This window comes from Salvelinus alpinus, chromosome 22, assembly GCF_045679555.1.
Source record: "Salvelinus alpinus chromosome 22, SLU_Salpinus.1, whole genome shotgun sequence".
Classification (NCBI taxonomy): Eukaryota; Metazoa; Chordata; class Actinopteri; order Salmoniformes; family Salmonidae; genus Salvelinus; species Salvelinus alpinus.
The window spans coordinates 22,145,192-22,163,477 of record NC_092107.1 but is presented as its reverse complement, the minus strand read 5'-3'; the positions used below and the strand labels follow the sequence as shown (position 1 = coordinate 22,163,477).

Here is an 18,286-nt window from a genome sequence, read left to right as displayed (position 1 = left end):
CTGAATGCAGTTGCTTTCTTCCACTGTTTGAAGCAATCTATCCTACACACAATACACTATTGACTTGTGAAACTTTGCACTTGAAATTCTAGGCTTACATACACCCATTAACGTATCCACACACTGACATACTCCAACGCACAAACATGTCTTCTGATAAAATCACATTGACTTACACATCAAAGAGAAGATTATGAAATATTATAATATCAGTGGCATGGCTAATGTATATAGATGCTCACTCTGTATGAAATTACTGCCTCTCAGTAGCCCATTTATGCGACTCCACTGATTTGAATATAAGATGTCAAGCTGGTCGCACTGATTGAGTAAAACTGCTGATAAAGGAGGCATTTTGTTTCAATGGTAATGAGTCGACCATAATGCCTAATTGGTTTTTTTTTCTTCAAATTTACGTCTCTCACTGTTCCTCCCATTGAGAAAATTAGACTGCTAAAAGCACACCGCTGCAGAGGCAAATCCCCCCCACGCCACTACTGAGAACAGACTCCCTCGCACTGAAAGAAAGAAGCACGCAAGATGTCTCACCGCTCGTGGTTGTAGTCGACTTCGATCGCTTTCCACAGAGACACTGCAGCATATGCGCACCTTTCTTCAGGAAAAGCCTCAGAATCTTCATTGATTTGGGTTATTGTGTTCCTTCGTCAATTCACGCAATCTGACACGCTCTATTACGATGGAGGTTATTGAAGCATAGCCACCTCAGGTCGACCACCGTGCTATCCAGATCTCTGGCTTCCCTCAGCAGATCGAAAACGGCAGAAAAGCCTCGACAAAGGGACGCGATGGATTAGACTGACACATCTTGAGATATTTTTCATTGATAAGAATTCCAACAAAAACACCCATGGCTCCATGAATTGCAAATTATGCTACAAGGACGTCAGAATAATCTCCCATAGCCGGTGCCTCCGTTCGGTTTTACTCGCAGACAAAACGATGTCTCTTCTGGTGCAAGCGCGCACGCCAAAGTTAAACCGCAGGGTAGAGAGACAGGATCGCCGTGGATGAGGTAATGCGCCTTGTTCATCCTTGGTGGTTGGCTATAGTGGCGCGAAAAGCCTGGGGCGCGAGAGATTCCAGGACATGTCAGAGTGAGAGAGAAGCTATTGATTATCGAAGTGGCTGCTGTTCCGGATTTGCTGGAAACCTGATTTGCCGTGGCTAAATATACGGATAGTTCTGCGCATGTGCAACTTTTCTTTTTTTTAGGTAGCCGCCGGTTGCTCCTCAATGCTCCACTGCCGCTTCCCCAATGAACGCCTTGGTCTGGTGTAGCCTACAAACTTCATGTTGTACATAGAGGAGGTCATGGTCGACATGTTTGAACTACTGCGTTCCATGCCTCAGTAGGCTATTAAGAATAAGCTCTATTTCATGTTATTTTTTCAGGTAGGTAGTTAGGCTACATGCAGCTATTGACATGTGCACAAAATAAATTATCAACATGTTTGTACAAACTCGCAAACGCAAAACTAAAGTGGGGAGTTACATCAAGCAGCACATCAAACACAAGCGAGACATGGACACACAGTCTAATTAGCGATTTAATGTTATGTTTTAATCGTCATTGCAAACATTGGCTAAGCAGGAGGCTCCATTGCAATTTGTAGGGACTATGCTTGTGCAACTGCAATATATGTTACAAAAGACAGAATGTTGTATCCTTCATAATGGCCTTGAACGTTTGTTCATTCAAATCGCTGCAGGTTTTTATTTCGGCTGTTCAGAAGTATGAGGCAGAGACATAGGCTACATCGTCATGGTTCAGAAGAAAGTGAGTAAAAGAGAGAAATGTGTGTGAGTAGAATAACACATTCGCAGAACATGATACGATCAGTAGCTGTTTATTATATGTGTGGCCAAGCGGAAAGAGGAGAGTGTGCAAGTAATGCATTTGACTATGAAATCACGTTTAGCTTTTTCTATACTATAGGCAACATTAAGTATGCCGAGTGATAACATTAGATAAATTGTTTCTAGGAATGTTGGGCTTTTTACATTGAAACGTAGCCTGCAGGTAGCCTGCACTGGGGCCATAGGGCTATCGTCATGTGAATCGTTGGAACAGCTCAACAAGATGATCATATCAAGAGAAGATCATAAGATCATGATATCTGGTTATTTTAGAAGAGTGAAGCCAATACATGGATAGTAGAATCGAACATAGAGGGACCTCCTTTTATCAAATCTGATTATAAATCTAACCCTAACTCTAACCTTAACCACTCTACTAAACCTAATGCCTAACTCTAACCTTAAATTAAGACCAAAAAGCTCATTTTTGTTTTCATGAATTTTTACGATATAGACCATTTTTACTTTGCTGCTGGCACATCTAGCGGAAATCGCACATCTCTGCCTCCAGGATAAGACTCATTCCAGTAAATGTAAACCTGCCCGATATAGGCCTATTACAGGCTACTAATGTCTATTCAGGTGAATGTGCTCACAGCTCCATGCAAGGTAATCATTTAGCCAGGAGGGGGCGGTATCATGCTGAGGACAGAGGCAAATGCAGCTGTCACAGGGGAACCCTGGTTCCCCATCACATCCATCTACATCACAGGAAACTAATTCGGGTGAAAGTGATTTGAAATTTTGGAAAGCACAATGGGGAGATATGGCCTATTTCAGTCATGGATCAAATCATTCTGCTGGTGTTTTGACACTTATTCACAAGTTTAAAGGTGACATTCTAGAATCCACATCTTCACAAGACGGCAGATGGGTCATAGTAACTGTTAAACTTGACAATGCTATTTTCATCATCTGTGATGTATACGGACATAACTCACATGCTCCTAATAAGACCGTTTTTACCCAATTTACCAGGAAAGTACAGGATTTAAGCAACAAATACTCAGAGGCTTTTTCTAATTATTTCATGGGATTTTAATGAAACACCTGATGCATCTGCTGATCGTTTTCCTCCTAGAACGAGTCAAAACCCTCAAAATAGTAACATTATCATTACATTATGCAAGTATCTCTGTGTTGAGGATGCCTGGCGTTATTTCAATCCGGATGCTAAGGGTTATACCTGGACCAACAAAACTATATCACATAAATCTAGAATAGATTTATTCCTAATTTCCCCTTTTTTTGTTACAATTTGTTATAGATGTAGATCATCAGTTGGCTCCCTTTTCTGAAATCACTTGATTTCCCTGAATTTACAAGCTACTAAAAAATCAAAAGGTACTCGAGGATATTGGAAATGAAACAATACACTTCTTAAAGATACTGCTCTCATTGAAAACATCAAATCATTAGCTAAAGATATTTTTGCAAGAAAAGACTTGGGTCATGGAAGTAGTTGGAAATTTTTCAAATATAAAGTCAGAGTGGTAGCCATTAAACGCGCCAAAGAGCTGATGCAATTAAAGAACAATAGAGAAAAGGAGATGATGAGCAAGCTTGACAGTTTTCTAAAGAAAGATAATCTATCTGAAGAAGAGGAGTCTGTGTTCAGGTCTTTACAACTAGAATTAGAACAAACTTACACGGATCTGACCTTTTTAAGGTCAAGAGCAAAATGGATTGAAGAGGGGGAAAGAAACACTAGTTACTTTTTTGCACTTGAAAAGAGAAACTACAAAAGAAAATCTATAACTGCACTCAAAATTAACGATGTTTTATGCAAAGATCCCATTACAATATCATAATTTGTCAATTCCTTTTATGAAAACCTTTACAGCTCTCAATTTCAGGAAGATGGTTGTGAAAGCTACATTTGCCACATTCAGAATTATGTCCCTGTAATTGAGGATGATTTCCACTCAGTTTGCGATTAACCTGTGTCAATTGGAGAATTTAGAGAGGCTCTGAATTCAATGAAAAAAGGGAAATCACCTGGTTCTGATGGCCTGTCAGTTGAATTCTATAGACAGTTTTGGGAGTTGCTAGAAGACCCGATTTTCAATATGTTTCAAGATTGCATTAAAAATGGGGAAATGGTCTCCACTATGAAACAGGGCCTTATTTCATTGATTCCGAAGCCTGATAAAGACCCTTCTCTCATTGACAATTGGAGACCAATTACTTTATTAAATGTTGATTACAAATTGATTGCTCTGGTTTATGCCAAAAGATTAAAGAAAGGAATAGATACCATTATAAATGAGACTCAAACAGGATTTATGAAGGGCTGTCACATAAGCTCTAACATTCGTTTAGTCTTGGACCTTATAGATTATTCAGATGCAATTGACTCAGATGCGGCTGTCCTATTTCTAGACTTCTGTAAAGCCTTTGACACAATTGAACATGAATTTCTCTTTAGGTCTCTTAAACTTTTAGGATTTGATGAAAATGTTATTAAAGTAATTCGCATGTTTTACAAAGATATAAATAGTTCTGTGCTACTAAACCTTAATACTTCCAAAAGATTTAGTATCAACAGAAGTGTACGACAGGGATGCCCAATTTCGCCATTTTTATTCATTTTGGTTGTGGAACTTCTATCTCTAGATATTCTGAATGATGCAAATGTGTATGGCTTAACCATTTTTAACAAAGAAATCAACATTTCCCAACTGGCTGATGATACTACTCTTTTGTTAAGAGACAAAGACCAGGTCGCACATGCCCTTAATGCTATAACTGCATTTTCTATTGCATCAGGATTAATGCTGAATGTTTCTAAATGTGAAATCTTATGTTTATTTGACTCTGATGATAAAGAAATTGAAAATATTCCTGTAAAGGACTGTGTTAAATATTTAGGAATACATCTGTCAAAAAACCACTTAGTCAGACAACATTTGAATTTCTCTCCTAAAATTAAGAGAACTAAAAATATATTTAATAATTGGCTACAAAGAGATCTTTCTATACTTGGGAGAGTACTTCTGTCCAAGGCAGTTGGACTGTCTCGTTTTGTGTACCCCTCATTATCGTTATGTGTAAATCCAGCTACTTGTAAAGAGATCAATAAGACCTTTCTTGACTTCATCTGGAAAAATAAGTCTCACAAACTAAAAAAATCTGTCCTTTCTAACAAAAGAGCTGAAGGCGGTCTAGAAGTGTTGGATTTTGTTGACATAAATAACACTTTCAAGATAAACTGGTTGAAAAAATGTTTGATCGATACTGATTCAATATGGTATTTCATTCCAAATAATGTGTTTAATAAAATGGGAGATCTTAAATTTTTACTGAAATGTAATTATATTCTTGAAAGATTACCTGCTAAATTGGCTAGGTTTCACCAACAAGCTTTAATGGCCTGGAAAATATGTTTCCTGCACAATTTTTCCCCTCATAAAGCTCATAAATAATTCAGACATAACTGTAAGGAATAAGTCATTGTTCTACCCCAGCTGGCATGAGAGGAATATTGACTTTGTTCTTGATATTTTCAACAACAAGGGTAATATTCTCACATATGAACAATTTATAACATTGAAAGAGTTTCCAATACCTTTCAGAGAGTTTATTTCTGTGATCAAAGCTGTTCCCAGTGGTCTAACTACACTTATGAAAAGTCATCTTAATTTTGGGAATGATCAAAGTTTATCCAGAACTCAGATTGGAAGGCGTGGGCTTACTTGAGAGATCTTGTTGTAATAAATATATAAGACAAATTCTTCATTCACAAAGGAAAGTTTTTCTGGAACATGCTTATTCCTGACATTGTCTTAGAAAAATGCATGGTTAAAGGCCTTACAAATACTGTATACCAAACAAAGTTAAGGAAGTGCACTTCAAAATTTTACATAAGATATATCCATGTAATTCTATGATTTCCACATTTGTGGCTATTGATGATATCTGCGTTTTCTGTGAAAACGAAGGTGAGAATCTGTCTCACTGTCACGTTCTGACCTTAGTTCCTTTGTTATGTCTTTATTTTAGTTTGGTCAGGGCGTGAGTTGGGGTGGGCATTCTATGTTGTTTTTTCTATGTTTTGTTCTATTTCTATGTGTTTGGCCTAGTATGGTTCTCAATCAGAGGCAGGTGTCAGCCGTTTCTGATTGGGAGCCATATTTAGGTAGCCTGTTTTCTATTGTGTTTTGTGGGTGGTTGTTTCCTGTGTTAGTGTTTGCACCATACGGGACTGTTTCGGTTGTTTGTTTGTACTTTTGTTATTTTGTTCAGTGTTCTGTTGAGTTATTAAATATCTCATTATGGACAATTACCACGCTGCACATTGGTCCGATCCTTGCTACTCCTCCTCAGACGAGGACGAAAGTCGTTACACTCACTTGTTCTTTGAATGTAAATTTGTGTCAGAATTTTGGGAAAACCTTGCAAAGTACTTATTTACCATTATGAACACTGCCTATATTTTTAACATAAAATATATAATATGTTACTATTGCAATGATAACAAAACCACTGAAATGATTGTAAAAAAAAATATTCTTGTTGCCAAATACTTTATACACAAACAAAGATTCCAAAATTCTATACCAAAATTACCAATTTTTCTGATTGAATTTAATTATCTTATTAAAACATTAACCCTAGTGAATAACAACAAGAATAACATATTCATGAATCATTATAATAAGATATTTTCAGAGTGAATATAATTGCACTTAAATTGTTTATTTTTAGTATTTTATTTTTATTGATATTTTTTGTATGTTTGAGTATTGTTAATACCTGTGTTTGGTTTGCTAGACATGTTTGATGTAGCAATGTAAGTTGATTTTTGTATTATGAATTTTTTTTTAAATTAAAAAACATAATCCCTTCATAAAGTCTGGTTTGATTGGCAGTTGAGAAATGAGTTGAGAAATGTCTATTTTCCTCGAAAGTACGTAATGTCACAATTCCAAAGCTATACAATAAAACACATCCCAGGTTAATTATTTCACATCTTGGGGAAATGTGTGGGGGGGGGGAAACATCCATCTACATCAAAGGATGGGAGGTCGACGCTCTCTTACGTACTTGCGTGCACGTACAGTCAACGCAACTAAACACCAAACAACACACAGCTCTCTTCATAGGGTACTACATTACCTTCATTCCTACTGCAGAGTAATTTTATGATTTCATAATATTGAAAAGTATGAAATCCATGCTTGTTTGCTAAATATGATACAGAACAAATCGTGTTAATTACGTTTTGCTTACAGTTTCATTGTGGTCCTATTGTAAACATTGTGCAACCTCTCTCTGTGCCACACAGAGTACCCTCCTCACTTTTTTCATGACTGCATGATGACAACCTGAACATGTATATTGTTTCATCATAGCACTAGAAAATAGCCATCAATATTTCCATAGTTTTGTCTCTTTATCTATGCCCATAGATTCCTCCATTCACAACCACATCATACAGGCACACACTAGATTTACAGGGTGATGAAATCTCTGACTTGAGTGTTGAAATGAGATAGAAAAAGGACATATACTGCCGCTACTGCTACTGCTACTGCCTGCTATAAATACATCACAGTCTTCGTGGTCAAGGTCCGTTGATGCACACACACACACACACACACAGGGAGAATAGGCAACGAACAATCGGCTCTCTCACAGACACACACCCACTAACACACAAAGAGCAGCAAACACAGTCTCACACATACACATTAGGCAGACAAAGCAGAAGTGAATGACAAATTGTCATCGCACCCGACGCTTTTCACACCACTGTAGCACCCTCCGATTCTTTATCTCTGCCTCTCACATGTGCCTAATAATCTTGTATGCCTCATTAATGTGGATTTCATATATGGCTCATCGTTTCTGCCCCCCGTTATGGACCCAACACATAGGCCTACCAGTGAACAGATGTGCATACTATTGCCACTCACCGAATATTCTCATGAAAAGTATGAGAAATACAAATGTTGTGTGTATGTGCATGCGTGTGTATTAGGGGCACGTATGTTTGTCCTATTGGTGGTGTTAACAAACAGATATTTCTGAGGTGAGACATTGTGGGCAGAGAGTTGTGAGATATGAGAGGTGATCGGAGCTCCTAATAATTCATGTATTTTTATACAGTGCTGAGTACTTGTGTACTTTCTATTGCTGGGATTGAGAGGGGGATGAAGAGGTTTGATTGGCAGATGGCAGGTGTGGACAAGTTGGAACTGGGTCAGTGTCACAGATACTTTAGAGAGCATCATCATCATCATATTACTGCTTACCCTTATCATACCACTTACTCTTATCAGCCTACTGACTTACTTTCCCTGATATTTGTAAATTAAAACAGAAACAGTTTCATCCCCCACTTAGACAAACACAAATTCCTTGCCAACCACACTCCTACCCCTGCAATCTAAGCCAGGAGCAATGGATAGTAAAGAGTGAGCCATCCCACTAAGACCAAGCTACTACTGTACTCTTCATCATCACTACCATCATCACAATTACCATTATAGTCATTCACATCATCCCTCTTCTCCTCTTCCACATAATCATCCTCATCATCATCATCATCATGATTCACCATCATCTATCACGAAAACTAACCAGGCAATTTTATAGACTTTTTTTATTTTATATTTACACTAACCAGGCCTTCTATTCAAAACCCTAAAACGTTAAATGACTTTTTCCCATGGAAACCTCAACTTGTACTGGTGAGTGACAACGATATTATGGCCTCTTAATGTTACAGCTGTTACCATGTGCATAGGCATTATTACTGACTGGGTTTGAACTCGGGTCTGTGCGGCACAAGACTGTGTCATCCTGTTGAGCTAAAGCCTAGGCATTTGCTCTAGGTTGGAGCTAACGCAAGTTTTCAGGACTCAGACAAAGTTACTTGAATTTTTATTTAACCTTTATTTAACCAGGAAGGGCTCATTGAGATTTGAAATCTCTTTTTCAAGAGTGTTCTGGCCAAGATAAGCAGCACCAAGTCATTACACAATTACAGACAGACAACATGAAAAACTACAGGTAATCTAGTAAAAAAAAAACATAGAAGTCACAAGAGTATAACAACATCGTAACACAGCAAATTAAAAACATTGACAGGTCAGGGAATCAGCACCAAAATCCTTCATCAACGATTTAAAAACACCAATCGGGACAAGTTCTTCCAGTTTAAAAGTATTTTGTAAGGAGTTCCAAGCCAATGGCGCTGAGTACATAAAAGCCCTTTTACCAAATTCAGTTCGGACATTTGGAACAGTTAGCAGGATAAAGTCCTGCGAACGAAGAGAGTACCCACCACATGTCTGAACAATAAAAAGGCCCAAATAAAATGGTAGTAAACCCAAAATGGCTTTGTAAATAAAAGTACACCAGTGACTGAGCCTACGATTGACTAGAAGGCCAGCCAACCCTTGTATATAAAGTGCAGTGGTGCGTAAGGGTTTTGCAGTTTAAAATAAATCTCAATGAACAGATATGTAAGTGGTTCAGCTATGAAATCAGCTGCCACTTTTAAAAGGCAGGGATCAAGAAGATCAGGAGCTGCAGGCTTTCTGTGATCTAAGAATTTCAGTGCTTTATGTACCTCCTGCACTGAGAATGGCAAAAAGCTTAACATTTGACCTGCCCTCACTGGTTCATCCACACAGGGTTGTACAGAGACAGAGGACACTGGTTCATCCACACAGGGTTGTACAGAGACAGAGGACACTGAATCAAACAGCCTCAAACAGCCTACCAGATAATACAAAGCGCTTATTGAAACAATTCAGCATTTCAGTTTTGTCATATACAGCAACAGAGTCCTTCAATACACATGACGGTAATTCATTAACAATACTCTTACCATACAGACTTAATAGCCTTCCAAAACTTTCTAGGGTCATTCAGGTTATCAGTGGTAACAGACATAAAATATTCAGACTGAGAAGAAAATAACACTTGTTTTGTAGCTGCCTAAAAAGAAGCCAATCAGCATCAGAACATGATTTCCTTGCTTTAGCCCAGGCTCGATTACGTTTGTGAATAATATAAGACAGCTCAGAAGAAAACCATGGATTATCCCTCCCTTTAACTCTGAACCTGCGGAATGGGGCATGTTTGTTTACTATTTGGGGAAAAAACATCATGAAAGAATTTCCAGGCAGTTTCCACATCAGGAATAAGCTCAATCTTGCACCAATCAAAATAAAAACAAATCATAAAAGAAAGCTTGCTCATTAAAACTCGCAAAATGTATCTTACGAATAAAGCGTGGGTTTGTCTTAGGAACCTTAGTATTTCCAACAGCAACAACAGCACAATGGTCACTTAATTCATTACAAAAAACACCAACCGCAGAATATTTATGTGATGTCAATATCAAATCAATCAGGGTAGATTTCTCTGGACATTTGAGATTTGGGCGGGTGGGTGAGTAAATCAACTGGGTAAGATTCATAGAATTACAAAACATTTTCAAATCATCAGACACCGGCTTTAACCGACACCAATCAAGATCATTTCACTGTAAAGAAGTTTAGACATAAGGTGCATCAGAGAAGAAAATGCATCACTGAGAGCAGAGGGGGGGTCTATAACAGCCAATCACAGTTATAGAGAGACCCTTTGAAACCTCAAGATTCAAACCTCAAGATTCAAAGCAAGAAATTCCAACTGTTTACAAATAGAGTCAGACTTTGCCACACTTACAAGGAATTTAGTCTTTTACATATATAGCCCCCCCCCCTCCCCCTTTCTTAACTGATCAGTGCAATGCACATTGTAACTATTTATACAAATATCCTTATCAAGAACAGACTTGCTGAGCCAGGTTTCAGAAAAAACAATTACATCAGCATCAGTTGATTTAGCCCAAAAGTCCTAACCCCATCAATTTGACAACAGGCTGCATACATTTAAATGAAATATTACTAAATCCAGATCTAGATTTAAAATCAGAGGGAGTTTGGAGACATTGCATATCAGGGCCAGGGTTAGGTTGCACGTTACCTGATATCAACAAAAGAAGAATAACTAGGCACCTCTGTTTAATAACCTTGCACGGCTTCTCTTTTCTAAGAGACCTACTGCAAGGGAATTCTACAAGTGAGTTTCCAGACAATACAAAATAAAAACAGGCCTTATTACTAAAATAAAATCCCAACTTCAGCTTCAATTTTTTTGTAAGTTGTTGAATATGCAATTTAAAAGAGAGGCCGTCATCAATTCAAATTCCAAGGTATTTATATGAGGTTACAGTCTCAATCTCATTTCCCTGACAGGTAGTAATAGGTGAAAGGTTCAGAGGTCTATTTCTTGCTTTAGAAAACACCATTAGTTTAGTTTTGTCAGTATTGATGATAAGATCAATAAAAAGTGAGACACAGTGCTGTTTTTTGTCAACGGCTTCAGTGATATCATTTAAAACCTTCATGGCTGCTTTAATTGTGCTATGCTTCTTCCTGAAGCCCGATTGGTACATTGATAAAATAGAGTTAGTATATTTTAAAATCATCAGACACCGGCTTTAACCAACAGTCATTTAAAAACTATTAAACTTTGGTAGTGACACAAGTTTGTACTGTTCACATCATGCCACAAATGCATCGGCACTTGGACGATTGAATCGAGTGAAAAAGAGCGAGTTCCCGCAAACAAAATGTCTAATGGACGGGAGAGCACATTGTCAGATGTACTCACCCAGCGGCAATGTTTGTTTTCTCCTGAGTTCAGTAAAGTCAGTGCACAAAGCAATACCACGAAAATTGTCATTTTCTCTGAGATGTAAGAAATAGAGGCCAAGGAAAAGTAAGGGGAGAGAGGGACTGTGTGTATCTATGAGTCTGTATGTGAGTGTGTGCATGTGTAAATAGATTGGGTGTGGGAGGTCGATTGAGAGAGCGGGTTGCGGATTGTTTAGCTGCCTCTGACAGCCAGGCTGAGAGCGAAGAGGAGCAGCTTGGACGAGACACTCCTCAGAGGGAAAGCTGAGGATAGAACCCAGGCCAGCCATAGAGAGGGTTACTTGGGTTAACTTCAAGTAAAGAAGTGCAAATAGCAAAAAAGATTTTTATCCGAGTTGAGGGAGACGCGCGATCTTTACACCAGCAAAACTAAACAGTTTGCACTACACAACAAGGAAATTGTAGATTTGCTGCACCATAAATGAATATGTTATTTGTCGGTTAAAATCTACTAGTGACAGACAAATGACTTGACATGCTGCCATCTTGGATTGCCATCTTGGATATCGACCATCGCACTGCAATGTTACTCCTCATGTGATTGTGCACTGAACCACCTCCACTGAACCAATTCCACAAGACTGCCTCAGCCTGTTGATTTAAATCTAGGTAGGAGCTAATGCAAGTTTTCAGGTCTCAGGCAAAGTTACTCCTCACATAAGCGTGCACTGAATTAACTTCGTTACTACAGCTAGCTTACTGAACACTATCGCCAACTACTCAGTCTGAGCCTATGCGGATGGCTTGGCGCACGTGTCAAGCTCATTCCACCAAGGGCCGAGTGTCTGAGGGTTTTCGCTCCACCCTTGTACTTGATTAATGAATTAAGATCATTCATTAGTAAGGAACTTCCCTCACCTGGTTGTCTAGGTCTTAATTGAAAGGGAAAAACCAAAACCTGCCGACACTCGGCCCTTCATGGAATGAGTTTGAAACCCCTGGCTTGGAGTAGAAAGAACTCACCCTGCTCATCGCTGTCCGGTTTTGCTGTTCCTTCCTCCTCATCTTCCTCCTCTCCCTTACTGTCTTTGGACAGCAACCGTCGGAACAGGCTACCAGATGAACGAGTCATTTCTGGCTTCTCAACTCTCTCTGAGACGTCCATAAAAACACAGTTCGTACCCCTTAATCTGCTATCGCCCGCCTTTGCCCCTGCTTACACAACCCCTCTGCACCTGTATAAGTCAGTTGTCCATGTCACTTGTAAAGAGTTAGGTTAGCTGACCAGTCCTAGTGTGTCTGTCTGGCCATATTTAGCCCTGGCTGCCGCGACACTAAAACTCTAACTCCCTAAACCCCCACCACCACTCTCTCCAGTCTCCTGTAGCACAAACACGCTTGCGTCCATACACGCCTTGGCTTTACGAGAAGGTTATCTAACACTGCAATGAGACACTGGAGTCAACCGCGACAGCTGCACACCTCCCTGCCCAGTGTGTGCAACGCCATGCGTCAAACACAATTAGGAGTTATTCAAACGGGTTAACTATGTGTATATGTGATCCCTTGACCCCGGGAAGCCATGCTATTGAAATGGATAGGGTCTATTCTGAGAGTGTAAATGGGCGTCACTGCATGGTGGGAACTATGTATATCTGTGTTTACGTGGAGAAAGTGCTGGTAGAGGAAATTCCCAGTGAGCAATGACAGAGGCAAGACATCAGAGACACTGGGGACATATTAAAGAGAGTATGTCTTCGTTAGGTAACCAGGGTGTGGGTGGGTAATATGGAAGTCAGTGTATTTTTGAACACTGTTTTTTTCTATGAGTGATCTTCAAGTACGTTTGTGTGGGTGGATGTGGTGGTGGGTGGGGGGGAATTCAGTTACAAAACCATCATGCATCTGCAGAATGAGAAAATTCTAAAGACTAAGATGGCAAATTTTGGGCAAAGTGTTTTATTTTATTTCAATTTTACATTTTCGCCTGAATATTCTCATTACATAACTGCGTCCGGATTAAATTCTGGGAATTTTAGGAAATGTTACTTTAGAAAAAAACGAAGTATTTAACACAACATATGTTGGTGTAGTTTGTCCATAAATCATCAAATTGGTACACTAGTTGAAGTTTACATTAAACTATAACATTTATTATGTACAAACACAGTGTCTGTGGACATGTGTCTCATTAACGTAACACTTTTTTCAAGTTCCTGTAAAAACTCCAATCAGTTTTTAAATAAAGTTTTATTCACCGATGGTGCATCATATAGAGGAGTAGTCCTTAGATGAGCACATGCTAAGTAAATGTATTTGCTTATATGCCTTCACCAGGAGGTTCTTATTCTCAGACACCCCCTATATCCCACTTGGCCTTCTTGTTACCGAAACAGCTAAAAAGTCTCAAATTGGTGGAGAGAAAACCATTACCTTACCAACATGGAAGCATGAATGGGCTTCAGTGATGTTGTCAATTGTTTGATGACTCATAATAATCTGTATCCTATTGTTTACAGATTGAGCTAAGGGCCCTCTCATTACCGAAACACACATTTCTCATTATCACATCATTTTTAAGTGTGTTTCGGCTAATGAGAACCTTAATTTCGATAATGATAATAAGCTAATTCTAATGTATAGTCAATGGGTGTGCTGTGCTGGTAACTTTATTTATTTACTAGCACCACTCCTTAACCCTACTGTATATATTCTTGGAGAAACAAGTAGGGTTTGTCAAGAAATATGGGTTGTGTGAACCCCATTTAATGTTCTTTAAGCCAAAATTGGAAGTTTTGTCTTTCAGCAAAGAGCAACCCCACCATTTAAAAAATGATATCCCCCATTTTGACATGTGTACCTGGGTTCACACTTACCTATGCTGTTGTTTGATATCCCAAGACCGTTGTTGGTTCCTTATCGCACATATTTAAGGGGTGGCAGGTATCCTAGTGGTTAGAGCGTTGGACTTGTAACCGAAAGGTTGTGAGATCGAATCCCCGAGCTGACAAGGTAAAAATATGTTGTTCTGCCCCTGAACAAGGCAGTTAACCCACTGTTCTTAGGCCATCATTGAAAATAAGAATTAGTTCTTATCTGACTTGCCTAGTTAAATAAAGTTAAAATAAATAATATCCTGAATACAAAGTGTTATATTTGGGGCTCCCGAGTGGCGCAGCTGTCTAAGGCACTGCATCTCAGTGCAGTGCCTGGCTGTACCACATCCAGCTGTGATTGGGAGTCCCATAGGGCGGCGCACAACTGGCCCAGCGTCGTCCGGGTTTGGCCGGGGTAGGCCGTCATTGTAAATAAGAATTTGTTCTTAACTGACTTGCCTAGTTAAATAAAGGTCACATTGTCATCGGCAAGGACTAGGGAGTTTTGTAGGATAAAAGGAAACAGAATAGCGCAAAGCACAGGCAAAATCCTAGACAAAAACCTGGTCCAGTCTGCTTTCCAACAGACACTGGGAGACAAATTCCCCTTTCAGCAGAACAATAACCTAAAACACAAGGCCAAATATACACTGGAGTTGCTTACCAAGACGACATTGCAGTTTTGACTTCAATCAGCATTGAAAATCTATGGCAAGACTTGAAAATGGATGTCAAGCAATGATCAACAACCAACTTGACAGAGCTTGAAGAATTGAAGAATAATAATAATAATAATAAAAGAATAATGTGCAAATATTGTACAATCCAGGTGTGCAAAGCTTGTAGAGAGTTACCCAGAAAGACTCACAGCTGTAATCGCTGCCAAAGGTGATTCTAACATGTATTGACTCAGGGCCAGATGGCTCGATCATCACAAAAACCACTGATATTGCCAACTACTTTAATTATTTTTTCATTGGCAAGATTAGCATACTTAGGCTTGACATCAACAAACGCTGACACTACACATTCAAGTATATCTGACCAAATTTTGAAAGACAAGAATTGTCATTTTTCATTCCGTAAAGTGAGTGTGGAAAAAGTGAAAAATTATTGTTGTCTATCAACAACGACAAGCTCTGACAACTTGGATGGAAAATTACTGAGGATAATAGCGGACGAAATTGATACTCATATTTACCATACCTTCAATTTAAGCCTATTAAAAGTGTGTGCCCTCAGGCCTGGAGGGAAGCTAAAGTCATTCCGCTATCCAGAATAGTAAAGCCCCCTTTACTGGTGCAAATAGTTGACCAATCAGCCTGTTACCGTTTAGTAAACTTTTGAAAAAAAATGTGTTTGACTAGATACAATGCTATTTTACAGTAAACAAATTGACAGACTTTCAGCATGCTTATAGGTAAAGACCTATAAGCAAGCACAGCACTTACACAAATTACTGTTGATTGGCTGAGATAAATTGATGATCAAAAGATTGTAGGAGCTGTTTTGTTAGACTTCAGTGCAGCTTTTGACATTATCGATCATAGTCTGCTGATGGAAAAATGTGTTATGGCTTTACACCCCCTGCAATATTGTGGGTAAAGAGTTACACTGTTGAGTGTGAAAAACCCAACAGCATTCCAGTTCTTGACATAAACACCTGGCACCTACTACCATACCTATTCAAAAGCACTTCACTTTTCAAATTTTGTCTTGCCCATTCACCCTCTGAATGGCACACATACACAATCCATGTCTCAACTGTCTCAAGGCTTAAAAGTCACTATTTAACCTGTCTCCTCCCCTTCATCTACACTGATTGAAGTGGATTTAACAAGTGACATCAATAAGGGATTCTAACTTTCACCTGGATTCACCTGGTCAGTCTATTTCATGGAAAGAGGGGTCCTTAATGTTTTGTATACTCAGTGTATGGAAAGAAACTCTTCATAAACGCAGCAAAAAAAAGAAACGGCCCTTTTTCAGCACCATGTCTTTCAAAGATAATTCGTAAAAATCCAGATAACTTCACAGATCTTAATTGTAGAGGGTTTAAACACTGTTTCCCATGCTTGTTCAATGAACCATAAAAAAGTAATGAACATGCACCTGTGGAATGGTCGTTAAGACACTAACAGCTTACAAACGGTAGGCAATTAAGGTCACAGTTATGAAAACTTAGGACACTAGAGAGGCCTTTCTACTGACTCTGAAATACACCAAAAGAAAGATTCCCAGGGTCCCTGCTCATCTGCGTGAGCGTGCCTTAGGCATGCTGCAAGGAGGCATGAGGACTGCAGATGTGGCCAGGGCAATAAATTGCGATGTCCGTACTGTGAGACGCCTAAGACAGCGCTACAGGGAGACAGGACGGACAGCTGATCATCCTCACAGTGGCAGATCACGTGTAACAACACCTGCACAGTGTCATGACGTGGCCCTCTTTGGGTATAGCGAGTGGCTTCCCCCTCCCTCCCTCCTACACCCAGGTTCTGTTATCTCAGGTCGTAAGTTCCTGGAGGAGAGAGTTTCACAGTAGAACAAAGGAACTTCTTCTACATCACAGAACTTGAGAACTGAACAATATCCGTGTTTTGGAGAATGTGTAAACTGTCGGTGGAGAAGCCAGCTACGACCCGGTCCGTTTTGTTTCATGTTTGTGACCTCATGAAAGACAATACAGCCATATTACCATAACTCTGTTTATACAGGTGCCTCCGTTATGAGGTTTGCGTCTAATTATTGTATAAAATGAATGATTAAAGATTAAACTATTTGTGAAATGATGTAAGATGATGTTAACCCTTATAATGAAAGATAATTGTATTCCCTTTAAAGTTTAACCAAGTCATTGACCCGCCCCCGTGAGCACAGACATGATCTGGCGTCATGGGACAGCCCTTTTCTACTTTTATGAATAAAACCCCACCTGAAGAAATCCTCTTTACACCACGCGTACCTCGGTCAGCTGAGGGGGCGAAGGTTTGAGTAGAGACAACAAAAACCTCAGTATAAGCTAAGGTTGTAATGGTTGTTGAATTCCTAACCATACCACGTGGAGCATTGGCTACATGGGTGGAAATGGTTTAACTCTGAGACTATCGATACCGACAGAATAAGAGCAAATCTTCAATACTAATTACTAGTCTGCAGCTAGAAATTATGTCAACCTGACATGCGAAGACCGACAACTGCCGAAACACCTATTCTATAAGAACATCTCTGAATGGTACTCTGAAGTATCCATTCCAACCACGAAATACTCCAGGGAAGCAGAGAGACGCTTGGATGTAACGATATTCGTCGTCTGAAGAAGAGGAATCATCGGACCAAAGCGCAGCGTGGTAAATGTTCATGCTTGTTTTATTAAAACTGAACACTATAACAAAAATAACAAGAGAATAACCGAAACAGTCCTGTAAGGTGAAAACACTAAACAGAAATTAACTACCCACAAAAACCATATGGTAAAAAGCTACCTAAGTATGGTTCCCAATCAGAGACAACGATAGACAGCTGTCCCTGATTGAGAACCGTACCCGGCCAAAACAAAGAAATACAAAACATAGAAAAAAGAACATAGAATGTCCACCCAAATCACACCCTGACCAAACCAAAATAGAGACATAAAAAGCTCTCTACGGTCAGGGCGTGACATTGGATGAACTTTCCCACAGAAAGACAGACGATTCCAACAGAGATCACGATGACACATTGAGCGTAAATATATATTGATTGCAATTATTCTCGAATGAGTGAGCGTTCATGCGCAAAGGATTAGCATTTCAATGAATATAATTATCAACTGTGTAGTGACTCTTTTGTCTTTTGCGCCCTTCTCAGTCCACACCCACTTCCCTTTGTCCACCA

General features: G+C 39.3%; 1 protein-coding gene across 4 annotated transcripts in view; it reads right to left on the bottom strand.

Moving 5' to 3' along the window:
• The window catches only part of LOC139549266 (fibroblast growth factor 12-like), a 104,539-nt gene that overhangs the window by 73,379 nt on the left and 12,874 nt on the right, over window positions 1-18,286 (bottom strand). The window contains exon 1 of one of the 4 annotated variants that reach the window (XM_071359528.1): window positions 12,561-13,164. The exons of 2 other annotated variants lie outside the window; for them this stretch is intronic. In XM_071359528.1, the coding sequence (XP_071215629.1) occupies window positions 12,561-12,702 (142 nt within the window). In that variant the 5' untranslated portion in view covers window positions 12,703-13,164. Of the gene's footprint in view, window positions 1-549; window positions 751-12,560; window positions 13,165-18,286 lie in introns of those variants that run through there. One more of the 4 variants, XM_071359529.1, reaches the window with a different exon arrangement.